Source organism: Chinchilla lanigera, unplaced genomic scaffold (assembly GCF_000276665.1).
Source record: "Chinchilla lanigera isolate Chin_1 unplaced genomic scaffold, ChiLan1.0 scaffold00054, whole genome shotgun sequence".
NCBI lineage: Eukaryota > Metazoa > Chordata > Mammalia > Rodentia > Chinchillidae > Chinchilla > Chinchilla lanigera.
This window is the reverse complement of record NW_004955455.1, coordinates 13539272-13558525: the sequence shown is the minus strand read 5'-3', so window position 1 is coordinate 13558525 and position 19254 is coordinate 13539272. Positions and strand designations below refer to the sequence as shown.

The 19254-nt window shown below is 43.6% G+C and overlaps 1 protein-coding gene across 2 annotated transcripts in view; it reads right to left on the bottom strand.

Moving 5' to 3' along the window:
- The window catches only part of Ksr2 (kinase suppressor of ras 2), a 402376-nt gene that overhangs the window by 219156 nt on the left and 163966 nt on the right, over positions 1-19254 (bottom strand). For both annotated transcript variants that reach the window (XM_013520300.1, XM_013520301.1), the window contains exon 4: positions 16153-16666. In XM_013520300.1, the coding sequence (XP_013375754.1) occupies positions 16153-16666 (514 nt within the window). The remainder of the gene's footprint in view (positions 1-16152; positions 16667-19254) is intronic.

Below are 19254 nucleotides of genomic sequence, written 5' to 3'. Positions count from 1 at the left end.
TGAATATTATCATGAGTTCAGCTCTGGGCCAGACTGACCTCCATATGAACCACACTTGCCTCTTATCAGCCAGGACAAGAATCTGTAAGCATTTTCTGGTAGGGCCACATAGTAAATATTTCAGCTGCCCAGGGACAGACAGTGTCTGTGACAATGATTCAAATAGCACAAGCACAGGCATAGATAACACATACATGAGCAGGTACAACTGTGTTCTAATAAAACTTTATGTACAAAAGCAGGTAATGGTTTGGATCTGGCCAAGCTCTGAATGAGGAGATGTGATCTTGGGTGAGTTATAGAATCCCCGTGTCCCTTGGCATCTTTTACTACAGCAAAGAGCTAATTATGAGCCCACCACCTCTTAACACTTAACACTGTGTCTGTCACATGGAGAAGACACAGTAGGTTAGCTATCTCTATTACTATTATCGGTTGTATAGATGGTATGTTCATAGAGTATGCAGGCAGACACAGAAAGGGATGGGTCAGTTTGCTGTGATGTATGAAACAGAGCCTCCCTATCTCGCCTATTAGGATCAGGACAAATCCCTATAATGGCAAGTCACTGTCCACAAAGCTCTCTGAACACTGTAAAATCTCAAGATCCTCACAGACTTTGTATAAGACATGGGATTAAAGAAAATGAATCTGTACCTTCCTTAGGCAAAGGACATATACTTTAGCTTCACTTTTTTTCTTTTGGTGCTGGTACTAAAGATTGAACCAAGAGCCTTCACATTAAGCTACACCCTCAGCCCTTTTATTTTTTATTTTGAGACAGGGCCTTGCTAAATTGCTAAGTTGCCTGGGCTGGGCTCAAACTGGGAATCCACCTGCCTTACCCTCGCAGGATGCATGCATCATAGGCATGCACCACCTCGCCCATCTTGATATCACTCTTCATCTCCACTGAAAATAAAATGTTTCAAGTCACACATCTTAGAAGATGAAAGCCAAGCCAGTGCCAACCTCAGGACCCATGAGATGCCACAGTCCAATCTCCACCCTCAGACACACCCACCCGGAGTGGGGAGTTAAACTCTGGGTCAGTAAGGTAACTGCTATGCCTGTGCCTGAATCAGACTACAGATGCAGAAAGGCCACCTTCCTAATGCACAAAAGATGATCCCCAAACAGGACTGGGGCTGGAAGGGAAGACTTGGTGTCTGCTTCCTAAAAAGTATTAAGCAGTGCTGTAGAAAATTAACCTCACCTGCTCTCCAGGACACTTCCCAGAGCCTGGCCAGTGTGGAAGGGGCCCCAGCTGGAGGCCTGGAGGGTTGTTAAGATTTTTATTCTTCCTCTATTAATTTGAGTTAATAAATATCTCAGCCTAAGGGGAACAGGAGGAGCGGGTGGAGGGCTCCTTCCAAGCAAGCAGATAGCTCCTGGCCACATTTAGTTTAAATTACAGAGTCCTAACAAGGCCCATCGGGGAGCTATTGACCAGGAGGCCAGCGGAGGTGACGCATACAAGGAAATGAGTGGTGTTAGAAGAGGGTCCGGGGCTCCCTTTTCTGCCATCAGCCGCCAGGAGCAGATGGCAGCGCCTTCTATTGACTTCCGCTCATCCGTGTCACCAGGGCCACACTCCGCCATGCCCTGGGAGGCAGGGCGCATACCTGCAAGAATTAATTACTGGAAAAGAGGAAGTTAAGGGCTCAGAGCAGCTGGACAGAGGCTTTGAGACCAAAATGCACCTCAGCTAAACTGATGCATGACAGATCCCGCCCCTCCGTGCTTAAATCACAAACTCCCCAAGAGCTCCTGCTTAATCCTCCCTTGTCACCCCACACCACACACATGACACAGGCCAGCCGCACAACTGTTCTCAATTCCCAAACCAGTCTCAGGGCCCTGACTTTTGCACCTGCTGTGATGCCCCTCGACATGCCCTTCTCTCTTTACCTGGCAACTCCTCAGGTCTTATCTTAGACCAGGAATTGGCAAATTCCAGCCCACAGGCCAAATCCATCCCATCACTTGTTTTTTGTAAATAAAGTTTTATTGGAACGCAGCCAAACCCATCATTTGCATACTATGTATGGCTGCGTTCGCTTACACCTCAGGGTACAGAGACCATAGAAGAGACCGCAAGGCTCTAAAGAGCCTGACATATTTACTCCCTGGCTCCTTACAGAAAAGTTTGCCTACCTTTGTATTAGAAGGCAGTTCCTCCCAGAAGCTGTTGTTTCTGGTACCCAAAGATGTCTCAGATGGTTTTCTTCTGGGATCATCCATCCCCACTTCCTTCCCCTAACCCAGCCCTTTCCCCACTGAGCTATAACTGGTGTTTTCAATCTGTCTCTTCTGGACCCCATGTTGTGTAGGAAGAAAGCTGGAGTTTTGGCAAGTCTGTTCCCCAGGACTCTTACCCAGACCTTGAACATCCCACAGGCACCGAAAATACAAGTTTGCTGCATGAATAACCAAATGAATGTGTGTTTTAATGCAGTGCCAGAAGAACCCAGTAATGCCACTAAATAGAGTTCACCTATCTGAGCCTGGTGACAACTCTGTCAGAAGGATGCATAGAGACATTATTTCCCTGGAATGAGCAGAGACAAGTGAAGAAGATGCCCCAAAATATGCCATGGGGAACTGCTTCCAGACCAAACCCAAGGGGAAGAGATGGAAGCTGCCCTGGCAGTTGGGGTCCTGGGCCCTCCAAGGCTGCTCCAAGTTAAGCCCCATAGTCCAAGTCCTATGATGGCTTCCAAGGTAGTTCCCCACCACCACCACCACCCTCTTCACCCTGCCCATCACACGTTACTATTTATTCTACTGACTTCCTCCTCTCTGCTTGAGGGTAAGCTTCTGAAAAGCACCAGATAATCCCTGCTGAGTCTTGATGCTATGTGGGCACCAAAATGTGTGATGCACGCGTGCAAGAGTGAAAATGAATCTCAACCATCGACTCTTTCTATCTGGCACACAGGGGGATTTATGTCAGGTGGGGCTGGATTTCACTTTAGGACAGACCCAGGACTGGCTCCTGACCTAGTAAAGAAGGAACACTGAAGTACCTTATTTAAGGATGGTCTTGACTATTTTGTGGCTACCCCAAGTCTGGCCTGCTGAGGCCACACCCCTGTCTTTGAATAGCTTCACCACCATAGCCACCAGTTTCTGGATTCATTTCTGGGGCCACAGCTGTCCCCACTCTTGTTCGTGCCCATCTTGATGTGACTCTCCCAGCCCATGCTGTTATCCCCAACCCCAGCTCCCACTGTCTTAAATCAAAGTGCCAGGCAGAGCCCTCTCTGCCTCAAATTGCCATCCTGGTGTCCAAGCACAGTACAGAAGTTGGCCCTAAAAGGAATTTTTATATCCCCCCATTTATCACATTGAAAGGTTCATTTCAAACCCTATTAAATAGATCAAATATCAAGATAGGGAGCAGTGCCTTCTCTCTCTCTTTTCCAGCAATGGCACTGCCCTCTGCAGTGAATAGATTTGGGGTATTTAATTCGGCATGTGAGTGACATTCCCTCCAGATGTCTGGCGCCTGCCAGTGGCAAGACAGAGAGACGGGGGAGGAGAAGCAAACTCGCAACATAATTACAATAAAGAAAGATTTTTTAAAAAGCCATAAGTTCTACTTGGCAAATGAGGTCCCCCTGGGAACCCTACACTTGCTTGGGCGCAAGTCTAGCCCTTCTTCCAAATAACCTCAATCCTAGCACTAATTCTAATGCTCTTCCTTTCATCATGCTAATGACAATAACTAGAATTATGCATTCCAAGTACCAGCGCCATGTACAACGTATCATTCTACCTGTGCCCAAGCACCCACTGGCCTGCATAAACAATAGCATTCATAACTGCATGACGGGGGAAAGGGCTTCTGTTAGACAATCAGGGCACTCTGTGATAGTAGCTCAGTAATATGTTTAACAGCTGAAGGATGACTCGCTTCCCCCAGATTTTTCTTACCCACCTGTGTTTTGTATTCTAAGTCACAACCCCCTCAAGAGAGAAAAACGTTTGTTCTAATCAACAGAATGAAGGGCGCTGGGGAGCAATGGAAATCGGATTAACTGAACATGTCTTTTTGGGTTGAGTGATAGAGACTTTCCCCAAGGTTGTGTTGAGGATTCTGATGAGGGGACAGTCAGCTGTGCCTTTGATCCTTCAGCCACAGTTTAATTGGGTCAAAATGGTTTATGAAATTTCTACCCATTCTCTGTGCTAATGATGGCGAACCTTTTAGAACTTTCAATGATAGAAACAGCCTGCTGCGGCACGCGTGGCATAGGTTCGTCACCACTGTTCTATGTCCATCCAGCTCAAAATTCTGTTAAAATGTCACTAATGGCACTTACTCACTTTGGCTTTCCTTGGCATCCTTCACTTCTGCCCAGGGAAGATAAACACTCCTTGTTAGTTAAACAATGTGAAGTGATCACATCTGGCGATTCTACATTGTCGCTTGCTTGGGCACTTTTTACACTGGCTGGAGGAATTTGCCTCTCTGGACATCTCCTCTGTTGGCAGGAGCCAGGTCCTGTTCATCTCTGGGTCACCAGTACATGCCCCAGGACGTGGCTCATGATAAAAACCCTGTGAATATCTGCTGAATTCATGCTCCATTTGAACAACCCCATCCACTGCTCATCTCATCCAAGAATTTTTAAAACTAGTAAGGATTAAGGATAAATTTCCAGAGGGGAAATTCCAAGGAACTTATTCCAGACTGGGTGGGTCTTGGAGGGAAGAACAGGGATTAACCCGTAGAGAACCACAGAGGAAAATGCACATGTGCCAGTAACACCAAAAGCTTCCACACAGAGCTCCAGACACAATTTCCTACCTCTAGGGCCTTATAAGTGTGTTCCCTCCTCACTGGGAGATTAAATCCAGTCTTTTGGGGGGAGAATCGTGCTTTAAGGAGATACTGTTCCAACTTCAGTCGTTTTCTGCCCATCTCCCAAAGTTCTGCCATCTCTAAATATCATCTTATTTACTGACCTTCTATAAATTGACTTTTTAAAAAAGCCCTACCTTAAGTGATAAATAACATCCAATGAATACTAGATCTGATGTGCCTACCGCACTTCATTTCCAATAACACTGAACTATCAACATAATTTCAAATATTGGGGCTAGGGATTTAGCTCAGTGGCACAGCGCCTGCCTGGCAAGCGCAAAGTCGTGAGTTCGATTCCTGATACTAGAAAAAAGTCAAAAAAAAAAAATCAAATATTTAAAGTTGCCTTATGCACCACTTAAAGTCATCTCACGCAAAGTGTTTAAATCACTGCCCTAAAGTTCTGTTCCACAAGGACACAGTAACAAGATAGCATCCCATCCCTTTGACAAGATTCTAGTCACAGAGATCAAACTCCAACTCGCTCCTGGAAATAGGTTAACACCATCTAGGAAGCAGAAGGACAAGGAGTTTGGAGTCAGATAGAGCTGTGTTTAAACTTGGATTTCCACTTATTAGCTGTGACCTTAAGCAATCTACCCTGGCTGAGCCTTAGTTTCCTTATCTCTAAAATGGGCATAATAAGACCACCTACTTCATATGGGATATTGGTGGGAGGATATATAAAAAGAGGCATTTTAAGTCACTAGTAAGCTCCTGGCCCACAATTGATATTCAATAAACCATGAATGTATTCCTTTTGGCAGGATGGGGTGTTGAAGCCAGGGCTTTCACACTGAGCTACATCCCCAGCCCTTTTTTATTTTGAGACGGGGTCTTGCTAGGTCACTAAATTGCCCAGTTTGGGTTCAAACTTACAATTCTCCTACTCAGTCCCACAGAGTTATGGAATTACAGGCATGCACCACCATGCACCATTCCAGTTAGGAATGCTTTTACTATCATTTTCAACATCTATTCATTCAACAAATGTGTACAATATACATGATACATTCTCATTAACAACCTAGTGGGAAGCTGGAGAGGCAAGGTCCTCGGAGAGGCAAAAGTGTTGTGGCAAGGACAGTCTAGGGAACAGAACAGGTGAGAAACAACCATAAGCACTATCAGAGATGTGATGAGGCAAACCACAAGGGTGCTGTGGTTTAGATATAGATGCCCCAAACCATAGCCACAGCCAGGCCCAAGGCATATGGTTAGACTGACAGATTTTGAATATTATCATTTTTACTTTGCAGCCAGATGATGATACCGACAATGATCAGGATTGAGAAGGCAACAACAGCATCCAGACGCAAGCACCCCCGAGACTGCCAACAGGCCACCACATCTGGAAGGCCCCCTGGCAGCCGCTTGGGAGAATTCCAAATCTCATCATCTATCTAAGCTGAAGAGGGGAGAAGAAGATACCACTATTATAACACTTGTTTAATTTTGTAGCTCTAAAAACTTACTTGATGGTCAAAGTTACAGGGCAAAAAAAAGAAAAGATGGTAACATATCTAAAGCATGCAGGAGCCAGCTGAAAGTGGATGCCACTGGCCAATTCTGAGATAATTTGAACATCAAAATAAATAAGATTACAGCTTATTGAATGAAATAAGAATCATGAGAAAAAGAATCATGAATCTACACTGATATAAATAAGGAAGAAAAAAGTTTGTTCTTTCAGTAGAAAACTGAGTAGTAAATGTGGAATAAATGATGGAATTTAAAAATCATTAGGAAACCATTATGAAAACAATCTACTAAGGCAAGAATCATTGAAGAATGTTAAAACGTTGATGAAATTTTCAGAAGCAACAATATTTATATAGTTTCAAAATATTTCCCCACAAGGCACTTGTACATTTCTATGTGCAAAATAGTAACTTTACAGTGGAGAAATCTGGCAGACACTACCTTCATCAAATGACCTTAATTGGTATCACCAGTAATGGGTCAAATTGACAATATGAATTTCTTCTATCGTGTGCTGAGAATAGCATTTCATGAATGGGGCATCCTTGTTAAAACCATGCAACTTAATCTAGCCGTAAGGAAAACTCGGGGCAACAAAAAACAGAGATGGTCTACAAAATAAAATCTCAGAACTGTTCTAGATTAAAGGAAACAAAGGAGTTGTGATCATCAAATGCTTTGAATGATCTACATTTTTCTTTTGCTATGTAGGCCATTATTGAGACAATTGAAATTTGAATAAGGTGGAGCATAGAGAATAGTATTCGATCTGTTAATTTTCTCATTTTGAGAATTATATTATGGTTACTGAAGAAAAACATTTTGATTTTAGGAACTATATACCAAAGAAGGCAAGGGTAAGCAAGCGTCCTGTCTACAAATTACTCTCAAATGGCTTAGGAAAAAAATGGGTGGATGAATAGACAGATGAACAGGTAAATGGACGAACAGACAGATGAAAGGATCAATGCATGTAATGAAATATTAACATTTGAGAATCTGGGTGAAGGGAATTAGAAAGGAATTCCTTTACCATTCTTGCAACTTGTTTGTAAATTTAAAATAGTGTCAACAACATTTTTTAAGAAAAGGAGGAGGCTCCAGACTTTTCCATCCTGAGCATTTATTTGAAGGCTCGAACCAACCCTGTTGATCTTTAAAACTGGGTAAGAATAAAAAAGAAGACTTGTCATCCTTAGATCTCCTCTTCTCTTAAATCAATACTACTCTCTCTACTAGAATAGTTATGTCCTGAGAAACTCCATCCATCTTTGAATCACTGAGCCTAATGCTGTGATCAGGATGTGAATGATAAACAATGTCTACTTCATCTCTCTAAAGTGTGGTTTAACCAGAGAGCACTGTCCTAGGGCCATAGAGTTTACTTAATCACCTGAGGGAACTAGTGAATGAGACCACTCATGAGATAGCCACAAAAAGAGACCATGATATACCAAGACTGCCATCTTCCCCAGGCCAAGAGGGCATACAATGCAATCAGCCAATCACCAATCAGCCAATCACATCAACCACATCAGCCAATCACCATGCATCTAGATAAAAGTAAACACACCACTGAGCCTAACAACAAAGTCTTCTTAGGCTCTCATCTCAGCTCTCCATTACTAAACCCTTCTGAGAAAGCAAGTGAATCCTACCTCCATCAACCAAGATTTGTATCACCCCATTTCTGTAATCGGCAATGTCACAATCAATCTCGAGATCCCTGCTCCCCTGCCCCACAGCACTGCCTAATGTGCTCCCAGAGGAGAAAAGGGAAGACCAAAGCATGAATAAGCAAGTGACTAATGGGCAAAATGGACAAAGTGACAACTTGGTTTTCCAGAACATGAACTACACTGCTAGCATGGCCCGCAGTATAAATCCAGGTTCTGTATCCAAGAATTCAACCAAAGATCAAAAATACTTTTTAAAAAATTGTGCCTTTACTGGAAATGTGCAAACTTTCTTCCTTGTCATTTTCTAAACCATACATTACAACAATTATTTATGTGCTGTTTACATTGTATTAGGTATTATAAGTCACTGAGAAATGATTTAAAGTATATCATAGGAGCATGTGCATAGGTTATACGCACATTATATCAAGTTATATAAGGGACTTGATCAGCCATGGATTTTGGAAATAGTACAAAATCTAAAACTTTTCAAATACTAGCACAATGCCAAATTGCCCAAACCATTTAATGCACAAAATTATTTAAAATATTGTAGAAAATTACCCACAGGTTATATAAGTTGTTTCATATACATATACGCTGTATATAAAACATAAATGAATTTTGTATGTATATTTAGGTCCTATCCCCAAGATATCTCATTAGGCATAAGCAAAGTAAAAAAAAAAATTCAAAACACTTCAAGTCACAAGTATTTCAGATAAGGTATATTCAACCTATATAACTACCTTCCCTATCTATTATGTGAATCAATTACCCTAAAATATGCAGTGTAGCAGGCTCATTATGCATATTCAGTAACTGTTAATTCACTACCTCCTTGAATATACAGTGATATTTGTCCCAGGTATTCATGCAAGCTGGACACAGGAGCCAGGACAACTGTAACCGGGTCACTGACTCTTCCCTGATAGACGTAAGACTTCATCAGCCACATGGCATCACCTACTCCATGGAAAGAAAGGAAAGAGATGGCCAAGTTCAAGTCTAAGATGAGCTTCTCCATGGTTTCAACCTAGAACTTTGCTTAGCAGGGGCCAAGGCTGAGCAGAGAGGTTTCCTAACTCAACAAACAGAAGGGAAAGAACAGAGGCAGCAATCCACAGCTACAAGATGGGGACTGGGGTGTCGCTCGGTGTCAGAGAAACTTTCTAGCAAGCATCAGGCCCTGGGTTCCATCCCCAGCACCTGGAAAAACAACGCCTGGGCACATGGCCATTCATAGCCAAGCTGCCTGCAGCACTCAGACAGAGGCTGGGAGAGGTAGCAACAAATCTGTAAGTTTCTTTCTCTCCTTCCAAATCTGATTTCATATTTGACCCACCTAACATCATTCATTTCATGCCTGAACAATATGTGGTGTTTTTGGGAATTAGAATTCTGGGCCTGGAATCTAGGATGAGGGCACTAGGTCAACACTACACAGGAAAATGGAACCTAGATAGAACTATCTCATGCAAAGTAATAACAAAGCTTTATTTAAAAATTTCATAAGCACACATTTTATGAGAAATGATTATACAATTATACAAATATATAACAAGTATATATACATATATATTTTTGTTTGTTTTTGTTTTTTTGTTTTTCTTCCAGTACCAGGAATCGAACTCACGACTTTGCGCTTGTCAGGTAGGCGCTTTGCCGCTGAGCTAAATCCCCAGCCCCTAACAAGTATATATATTATATAACTCTGCAAATTATAGAAAACTTTATCAAAGACATCACCTATTCAAAATTAGAAATTCAGTGGTAGAGCACTTGGCTAGCAAGTGTGGGCCCTGGGTTTGTGCCCTAGCTCTGAGAGAGAGAGAGAGAGAAAGAGAGAGAGTGGGAGAGAGAGATTCAATATGAATTAGCAACAAATCCACAAGATTTTTAAAGTGAAATCACGGGTAAAGGGTGAATACAATATTCACCTCTTCTACATGAGAATTTCACCTCCAGCTAACTTTCTAGCTCTGATGCTCTGAATACCTGATAGAAAGGAAATGTCACTCTTTCAGTGGGTCACACTGTTCATAGTGGCATCAGTTTGGTTGGTAGACTGCATTTGAATTTGGAATTCTCGGTCTGAACCTGAAACACCCTAATGAGGAACACGTGACTTTGGGAGTGCTTGAGTGACATGACTGTTATAACTGTGCACATCCGGTACAGGGATCCGGGAGCTACACTGATGTGTCATCGTAAGACCTGATTCCTCTAAGCCAGAACGATGGTCCCCGTACCTGCTGTGTCTGGGTCTCATCACTTTATGCTTGCTGCTACTTGGAAGTGAGGGGCACAGAAACATGGCCCCTGGGGATCCACAGAAGAGACACAAGTGTCACCCGTGTCCTCCTGGGACACTCTGAAGACATGTGTGTCTGAATGCTCATTGAGACCTGGCAGAAAACACCAGTCAAGCATAGCAGAAGAAGCCTTCTGTCTTAATGAATATTTGTTATCCATAAGCTAATCATTCTCCTCTTGCCCTTATAAATACATTAGAGCTCCTTGTAATCATTAGCACAATGATCTGTAGGTGTGTGCCAGTGAGTTTAAGTGCTTGCAGATAATTAGTTTTCTAAGATAGACAAAAGGATCACTCCTGAAATCTTATTTACATAATGAATCTGTTCAGCCAGCCCCATTCTTGTCTAAATTACGAACGATATAGTCTTGGCCATGCAGGAAGTCTGAATTAGCTGGAACAAACGGAGGTTCAAGTGCAGCTATAACAAACACATATTCCTGGCTCTTGCAGCCTGGTTCTCTCTGTTCCCAGGCCAGCTGAAGGTTGTGACACACTGCCCTAGAAGGGCAGAGGCAAAAATGGATCCACAGAAAAACAATATAGAGGTCTGAACGCAGAGACACACACCAACGATGTTCTAGGTGTGCAGTGCAGAATACAGGAGAATTTGCAGAAGGAGTATATTGTGAGACAATCATAAATAGAATATTCACATTAAAGCAGGACTACCAAAGGCAAGTCACATTAGTGAAGGGATAGTGTAATTCCAATTATGAAGAATGAGAGCTAGATAGGTTATACACGCACACACAAACACCAACAGATGTGCGCAAGGATTAATAGTAAAGTATTAGTAGCAGTTATAGGAGCTCTCTATGGCAAGGGAAAGGCAGAATTTTACATGTTATTGCTTACATTTTATATTGCTTGTATTTTGAAAATAAAGATGAATCTGGGAATTGCTTCTGTAATTAAAATTGTAGTTTAAAGAGGATTTCAAAGGAATCAATGAATATATATATACACACGTTAGCTGAGATAATCGTACTACTAATTTTTCTATTGGTTTATTAAAAGGAACAGTTAATGTTTAATTGTTTAATCAATCTTGCATTCCTATATCTAGTAATCTGAGCAGCCACTTTGAAGGTAACAGTAATACAACCATTGCTGATTTCCTATCATCTGGTTTTGAAATTGTGTATCATTTTTATAGTTTTTGCATTGTTTTGTTTTTGCCTTTGTTTTTATTCTTTTCTCTTTAAAATAAAAAAATTGTATGAAAAAAATCAATATAATTCCCTTTTAATACTGAGCGTCTCTGCATTAAAAATAATTCCATTTATCCCGTTTTACCTCATTCATAGCCTAGGACAAGAAAGGGCAAGTTACTGTATCACAGGCAGACAACGAGGGAATCTAAAAACATGGAAAACATTGCACATGTAAGTACTATTAAGGTTTCTCCCTCAAGAATATGGCTCTGGGTGTGGGTCCTTAAGATGAAGGTTAATTTGGCCAGAATCTTTAAGACCGCTCCCTCTTAATCTTCTAAACAGGTAACAGAAAGAAATCTGTGTTATTTACTCAGACAATGTGGCCACAAAGCCAGGGGGAAATCAAAGATCAGAATTTAGAGAGATTCTTGGTAACTGGTCACTGTCTGTGCCCACAGGACTATACCCTTAGATCTAGGTCAGTGTTTCTCAATCCTTTTTCCATTACGGCCCCTTTAGGATCCTTTTAAGATTTTCTCCCTAATCCCCACCCCAAACTCCAAATGAATGTTTAATACCACATTTTGTTGAAAATAATAGGATACCATTTTTATGGATAAATCATATCCTTTTATATATAATGCCTCAATTTCTTCATGCATTCATCCAGGGAGAGGCAGCTACATGGATTCCATTGCTTGACTAATGTGAATATGTCCAATTATCAGATGTTCATCAAAAAATTTATTAAATATTTAAAGAAATGGAAATCCTGTCTGCCCTGATTTGATCAAGATACACTGTATACATGTATCAAATTATTGCACTGTACCCCATAAATATATACAACTAAAACAATAATAATACATAAATAAATAAAAGTAAAATTTTGAAAATTTAGCACCACAGATATACTATTATACATACTATATATAGTTCATGTACTGTGGCTCTTTGGAGGCCCACAAATTATTATAAAATCCAAGGTTTTCCTGCCTCCTTCAAGAGACAATTTTTGCCCCTCCAACAGTAACTCCAGCTCCGTTGAGAATGAGTGCTTGATGTATGTTCTATGTATGTGCTCACAGAACTTCCCATTTCCTTCATAATATTTCCTAAAGTGGTGAGACAGGTGGGCTACCACAGAGTTTCTCACTTTCTTGCCACGCTTATTCTGAAATACTGGGGCCATGACTAAAACCCAAACAGACCATCTGATCAACGCCATGGAGGACATGCTCCATGGCTAGCAGATCTACAGCTAAGCTTCCTCCAACCTGACACCTCCCAGGGTATGGTGTGCTTGAAAAATCACAGGGACAAACACACTTTTGAAGGATCCTGGTCCTGTTCAGAAAGTACTGTGACTTCTGAAATTCCACGTCACCCCATGAGGAGGAAATAAAGGGAAGGCACAGGGTACCGGATTAGTAAGAGGCTGTGCCCAACAGGACCCTGGGCTGAAGGAGAGAACCAGGCAGGAAAGAAAGACAATTCAAACAACAAGCAGCTCTGGAGGTGTCTGGGGCTGTGTTCCATGGGACAAAGGGCTGACTTCCCAGCTCTTCTCATCTGTACTGTGATACGGTTCATTCTCGAATCAAAGCTGTCCAACGCATACCAACATACAGTATTCCACTCCAGGGTGGTCATTTCATTTTTTTAAATGCGAGTTACAGCCCGTTAAAATGATACTGCCATGCGCTAATGGGTCATAACCATAGATTTAAAAACACAAATATATTCCAAACCCTCCAGTGCTCAGATGAGGAAGCTCAGACACAGCAAGGTCAAATCCAAAGTCCTAAGGCTACTTTCTTGCAGAACCAGGACCAGCTTAGACCAAGGTAAATGCTGACTGTTGGCATCAGACTAGTAATTAAAACTCAACTCAATGAATTCCTTCCCTATAGATCCTTCCTGAATCTCCCTGGTCAAAATTCATTTCTACCCCTGCCCCACTGCCCACACTTCTAGGGTATGATTATCACCGTTTTAATTTTTTTAATATAATACCAGGGCCTCGTGTATCCCAGGTAAGCATTCTACCGTTGATCTACAGCCCAGACTGTCTTGGATTTTTTTTTGACACTCAAAGGCCAGATGCCCTGATGTCCCTCTGAACCTAGAGGCATAGTCCCAAGCCTAGTGATCCCTGACATGGTCCGCATCACCGAACAGACCACCCTGCTCCTCTCCTCTGCTGCTTCCTTGAGTCTTCAAGGTGGGGCAGGAAGCTGCTTTCCTGAAGGAGATGCTGAGCTTACTCACCCACACAGAAGAACCCCAAAGGCCAAGGCACAATGCCTCATGAATCCTGATACACAATTCCCAAAAAAAAACACTGAAAATGTCTGAGCCGATTTGGGTGATTCAGTACTGTCCAAAGTCAGTTCCTCAGGGGCCTGGGGAAATGCCAGCACTTAATAGCCAAACAGCAGCCTGTCTCATGGGGGCCCTACTTCTGGATTAAAGATCATGTGTCCAGAGAGCCACTTGCCAACCAGGTTCCATCTCTCTTGGGAGTGTGCCCAGAGTGGGGGAGCACATAGAGTGTGAGGCAGCCTCCAAACGCCTCTGCCCGCTTCCACCTTCGCAGTTCGCACCCCAGCCTTCCGGGGACTCTCTCCACTGTCCTTGCTTTGAGGGCCCACAAGTTCCCAATCTCTATGGCTCTCACAAAACCATGAAAATCAAACTCATCCCATCAGAGACGCATCTGGCCCCTGCTTAAACCTCTAAGGTCCCAAATATGTTGTATGTCGGGGGCTGGGGATTTAGCTCAGGGCAAAAGCGCCTGCCTAGCAAGCGCAAGGTCGTGAGTTCGGTTCCTGGTACCGGAGAAAAACCAAAAAAAAAAACAAAACAAAACAAATATGTTGTATGTCTCCGAGTCAGGTTACCCACAGCAGCTTGAATGACATTCATAAAATCACATCTTCCACGTCCTCGTGCCTTAGAAGGGGGACTCACTCTCTCTATCAGGGCTCCTGATGAACTACAGGCTGTGTGCCAAATCCATCCAGGCACCTGTCTTTGCAAATAAATTTTTATTGGAACATAGCCACACCCATTTTTTTTGGCTATTGTCTGTGGCTTCCTTCATTCTGTAGAGCAAAGCTGAGAAAGTGCAAAAAAGACTATGGCCTGCAAAGCCAACAATATTTACTATCCAGCCTTTTACAGAAAAGTCGCTCGTGCTCAGCGTATAGACTCCTGCTCAAGTCGTCTGCTAAAAATAGCAGTAAAACATACACAACATAGAACCTATGATTGTAATCATTTTTAAGTGCAGTTTCAGGGGCACTAAGTACAATTGCATTATTTTACAACCGTCTCCATAATCCATGGTCAGAGTTTGCTTTACCATCCCAATTGAAATCTGTACCCATTAAGTAATAATTCCCCAGTCCCTGGCAACCACCCCTATGCTTTCTCTCGATACGGATTTGACCACGCTGGGCACCTCGTGTCTGGAATTATACACTAATCGTCCTTTTGTGTCTGGATCCTCTCACTTAGCATACTGATTCCAAGGTTCGTCCTGTGGTGTCAGAACTCCCTTCCTTTCCAAGGCTGAATAATATTGCATTATATGTACAGGCCACGCGTTGTTTATCTCTTCACAGGCTGATGAACTTTCAGGTGATTTCCACCTTTTGGCAGTTATGAATAATGCTGTCACCTGCTTGATTTTTGTTTTATTTGATTTTTTGAGGCAGGTTCTCACTAAGCTCCTCAGGCTGGCCTCAAACTTGGAATCCTCCTGCTTCAGCCTCCCAAGTAGCTGGGATCACAGGCATGTACCACCACATCTGACTTGCTTAATTCTCCATTCTCAGTTTCATCCCATGCCTGGCTCCCCTGGCCACGGGGGCCTTCTTCTGTCAACTCCCACTGCAGATCATCCTTCCACCCTCAGATGAGATGAGCCTTGGGAACAAAGTCCATGCTAAATTTCAAAGCCCTCATTATAGAAAAAGATCATCCCAGCAATAATATTTTACCCTCATTCTACATTGGAATGATAATATTTTGACATAGTGGGTCAAATGAAAATGGGTATCAGTTATTTCTTTTTAATGCATTTCAAAGTGGCTACCAGAAAATTTAAAGCTAATCGATAGATTGCATCCTATTTCTAGGGACAGTTCTAGAAGTAGGGTGCAATCTATAGATTAGCCCTGGGATCCCATTTCTAGGGACAGCCCTAGGCAAGACACCACAGGGGTCGGCAAAGGCCTTAGCAAAGGGCCAAGTGGTGTCTATTTGGGGTCTTATGGGCCTTACTCAACTCCCCCACTGTCACACAAGAGCAGCTACAGACAGTTCTTACAGGAATGAACTTGCGTGTGTCCTGACAGATCTCACTTACGAACACAGGCCCTAGGTCACATTTAGCCCACACCCTCCATTTGCCAACCCATTTCTGGAATATTAATAGCATTTTAGAAGGAGCCCAGTTCTGGGAAAGTCCATGCTATTCACTTTTTGCACAACCCTCAGAGAAAAGCCACCTTTCACTCAACTAAAGCTGGGAGAGGAGTCTACTCTGGACTCCCAGATTCAGGGGTCCTGGGGCCAGAAGGTCGCCCTCACGGCCCAGGACGCTCCTGCCCCGGCACCCACTACCGCACTCACTTGGGCGTGTGGGCCTCGTCCACGCGGTGACCCAGTTGGAACTCGTGGGATTTGCTCCGGTGCAGGGCCGTGAATCCCGGGATCAGGTGGATCAGCTTTCGAGAGGACGGCGGCGGGGTACCCGGGGGCTTCAGCTTGTTCTTCCTCCTCATGGGCGGCGTGCCTGGTGGGGTCACCGTGGTGACGATATTTGGGGTGCGCGGTGGGGTGCGGACTGTGTGCCGCTGCCGGGGCGATGGGGGCAGGGACCGGTGGCCCGACTCCAGGGGCGGCGGTGGGCACAAGCCCGGGTAGGCGTCCACAGTGAGTCTGTCCACGTGAGTGTACACGGGCGCCCCGGGCGTGGGGCTGGTGTGACAGAAGTGCTGGACGCACTTGGCCTGGACTCGGGGGCTCTGGGAGAGGTGGGTGCGGATCCACGGCGTGGGCTCTGGGGGACACACGGGATTGTTTTCCTTCCCCGTCTCCGTGGTGGGCCACTGGATGGTCCAGTCTTGTTTGGAAAGGTTGCCTCCTGAGTCGGAACAAAGGGGCGGAGAGACAATAGATAAGCCAGGAGGAAGCAAGGCACCTTACACTGTATGCACAGCACCTGACATCCCGTGCGCATTACACAATACGCACGCCCCGTGATACGCACTGACGTCAGATGCACATTATATGACATGCTCCTTACGCTGTATGTACCTAACATTACAGGCATGTTACACAATATCCACATCATATACACCTTACATGATAGCACCTTACATCATGCGCATGTTGTACAACATGTACCTCACATCATATGAACATTACATGGCATGTACCTTACATCATATGCTGACTACATCGTATACACAGGACACATATGCATATTACACCATATAGTCATTACATCATATGCACGTTACCTCATGTGCATGTCATGTTATACTCATGTCACAGCACATCGTAGGTATAACACATCTTACACATGTTACACCACTTGCATATTATACTTTGGTAAATTCTGTCGTATGTGTGTTACATCATCTGTACCTTCCATCATCAGCACATTTACAAAAGCCAGCCACACCCTCTGGCCCTCTCCAAAAAGAGAAGGAAATCCCTTTGTTCCCTCGGCTACTCCCTGCCCCATGCCACATCCCTGCTCTCCGTTGCCTTCCACAGCACAAAGGCTCAGAAAAGCAACGATAATATTTTGATATATTGAGTCAAATAAAAATTGGTATCACTTCCCTTTTAAGCTTCCAAATGTTCCAGCACTTTTGAGTGACTTAAAGTATTCTCAGGAATAACTTTTCCCTTTTGTGCTGATTTTACTGACTCTCGCGTGAGATATGCAAATTCTCCAGAAGTCCAGTTCACGCTTGGCCCTTCCCTGCCCGCGGATTTGGTCTCCGCCCTGTGTTCTGGGTGGGTGTGGCTGAGTGCTCATTCGCGCATTCATCTAACACCTCCAGAACGACAACTGTGTGCCAAGTACTGTGCTTGGTGAAGGGGTAACAGCAGCACCCAGACGAGACCCTGGCCTCCAGGGCTGACCTTCTGCCAAAGCAGAGCAGTGACAGGCAAACAGACACGCTTGCTGAAGCATTTCCCGTGGTTACCGCGCTGGGAGGGAAAGAAACAGGATGATGTGATAAACAGTACTGCCACGGTGAATGCTTACACAGGCTCTGATCCACGCAAACCACGGACCACTGCTCGGCCGTAAACAGGAACCTGGGTGGACCTCCAGGGAATTATACTAAATGAAAAGGGCTAATCCCAAACGTTACACACTGTCTAATTCCACTTACATAGCATGTTTGAGATGGCTACATTTTAGAAAAAGAGGACTGATCGCTGGTTGCCAAGGCTTAGGGATGGGGGAGGAGGGCATAGGAGCAAGTGGATGTGGCTATAAGAAAGTAATACAGATCTCTCAATCTCTCTCTCTCTCTCTCTCTCTCTCTCTCTCTCTCTCTCTCTCTCTCTCTCGGGCCTACACTTTATTTCTTTGAGTACATACTTTTAAATTTCTGTCTAAATAAATCCCTTTATGAAAAAGGAAGAAGCACACAAGCAAGCAACACAAGCAACGCCATGCAGTCCAGCACTGACCACAGTGGAGAATACATGAATCTACTCAGCTGAGGAAATTACATAGAACTAAATACACACACCACCCAAGTACGCGTAAAATTGGGGAAATCTGAAAAAGGTCAGTGTGCTGCATCAATACTAGGACACTAGTTTTGCAGAATGTTAGCATTAAGGGCAACTGACCAGAGTGTGTGAGGAATCTCTCTGTATTATTTCTTACAAGTGCCTGTGCATCTATAAGTCCCTCAAAAAGTTTAATTAAAAAATTAAAAACGACATCCAAGAGCAGAGGTGGGGAGGTTCCTTTAGCAGAGCACTCAGAGAAAGCCTCCTAAGGGAAGAGATGTGCAAGCTGGCATCTGAAGGACCAGAAGATCAGCATGCCAACAGCTAGGACCAGGAACACAGGTGGCGGGCACAGTGAGGGCAGAGGCCCAGAGGAGGAAAGGTTGATTTGCTGCTGCTGCTGCTGTTGCTGCTATTGTTGTTGCATTTTAAGTCTTCCAGAAGTTTATTAGAAATAATAGAGAATTTCTTTTAAGATCCCACAGTAATGAATATAAATTTAGGTTTTTGGCCTTGATAAAAGTTAAATTTAAAAAAAATTAAACCCAATAGCATATTAACATTTTCTACTCATTTGCTATATTAATAGCACACCTGCAAACTCACTCTATCTAAAGACAAGAGTCTCAGGCAACGTCCGAGCTAAGAGATGTCAACACAGAAGGGTCAAATAATACCAGATGTTCAGGCTCAAAACCACCTGAAGTGGACAGCCCCTTGCTCTCCTGGGTGCCTTTATGAAGGTGGTGTTCCCGAGGTGGAGTGACATGGGGAAGGGTGTCCTCACACAAGACTGAAGGGACAGCTGAGAGACCGGGCATCATCAGGTGAAGGGCTGGGTTGCAGTTGGGATTCTATAGAAGTTCAATGGGGAGCCACGGACAGTTTGGAAGAATGTTTACCTAATGTTCATTTCTCAAAAATCACACAGGCTGCTGCATGGAAAGTTGTGTCTGGAAAAAGGAC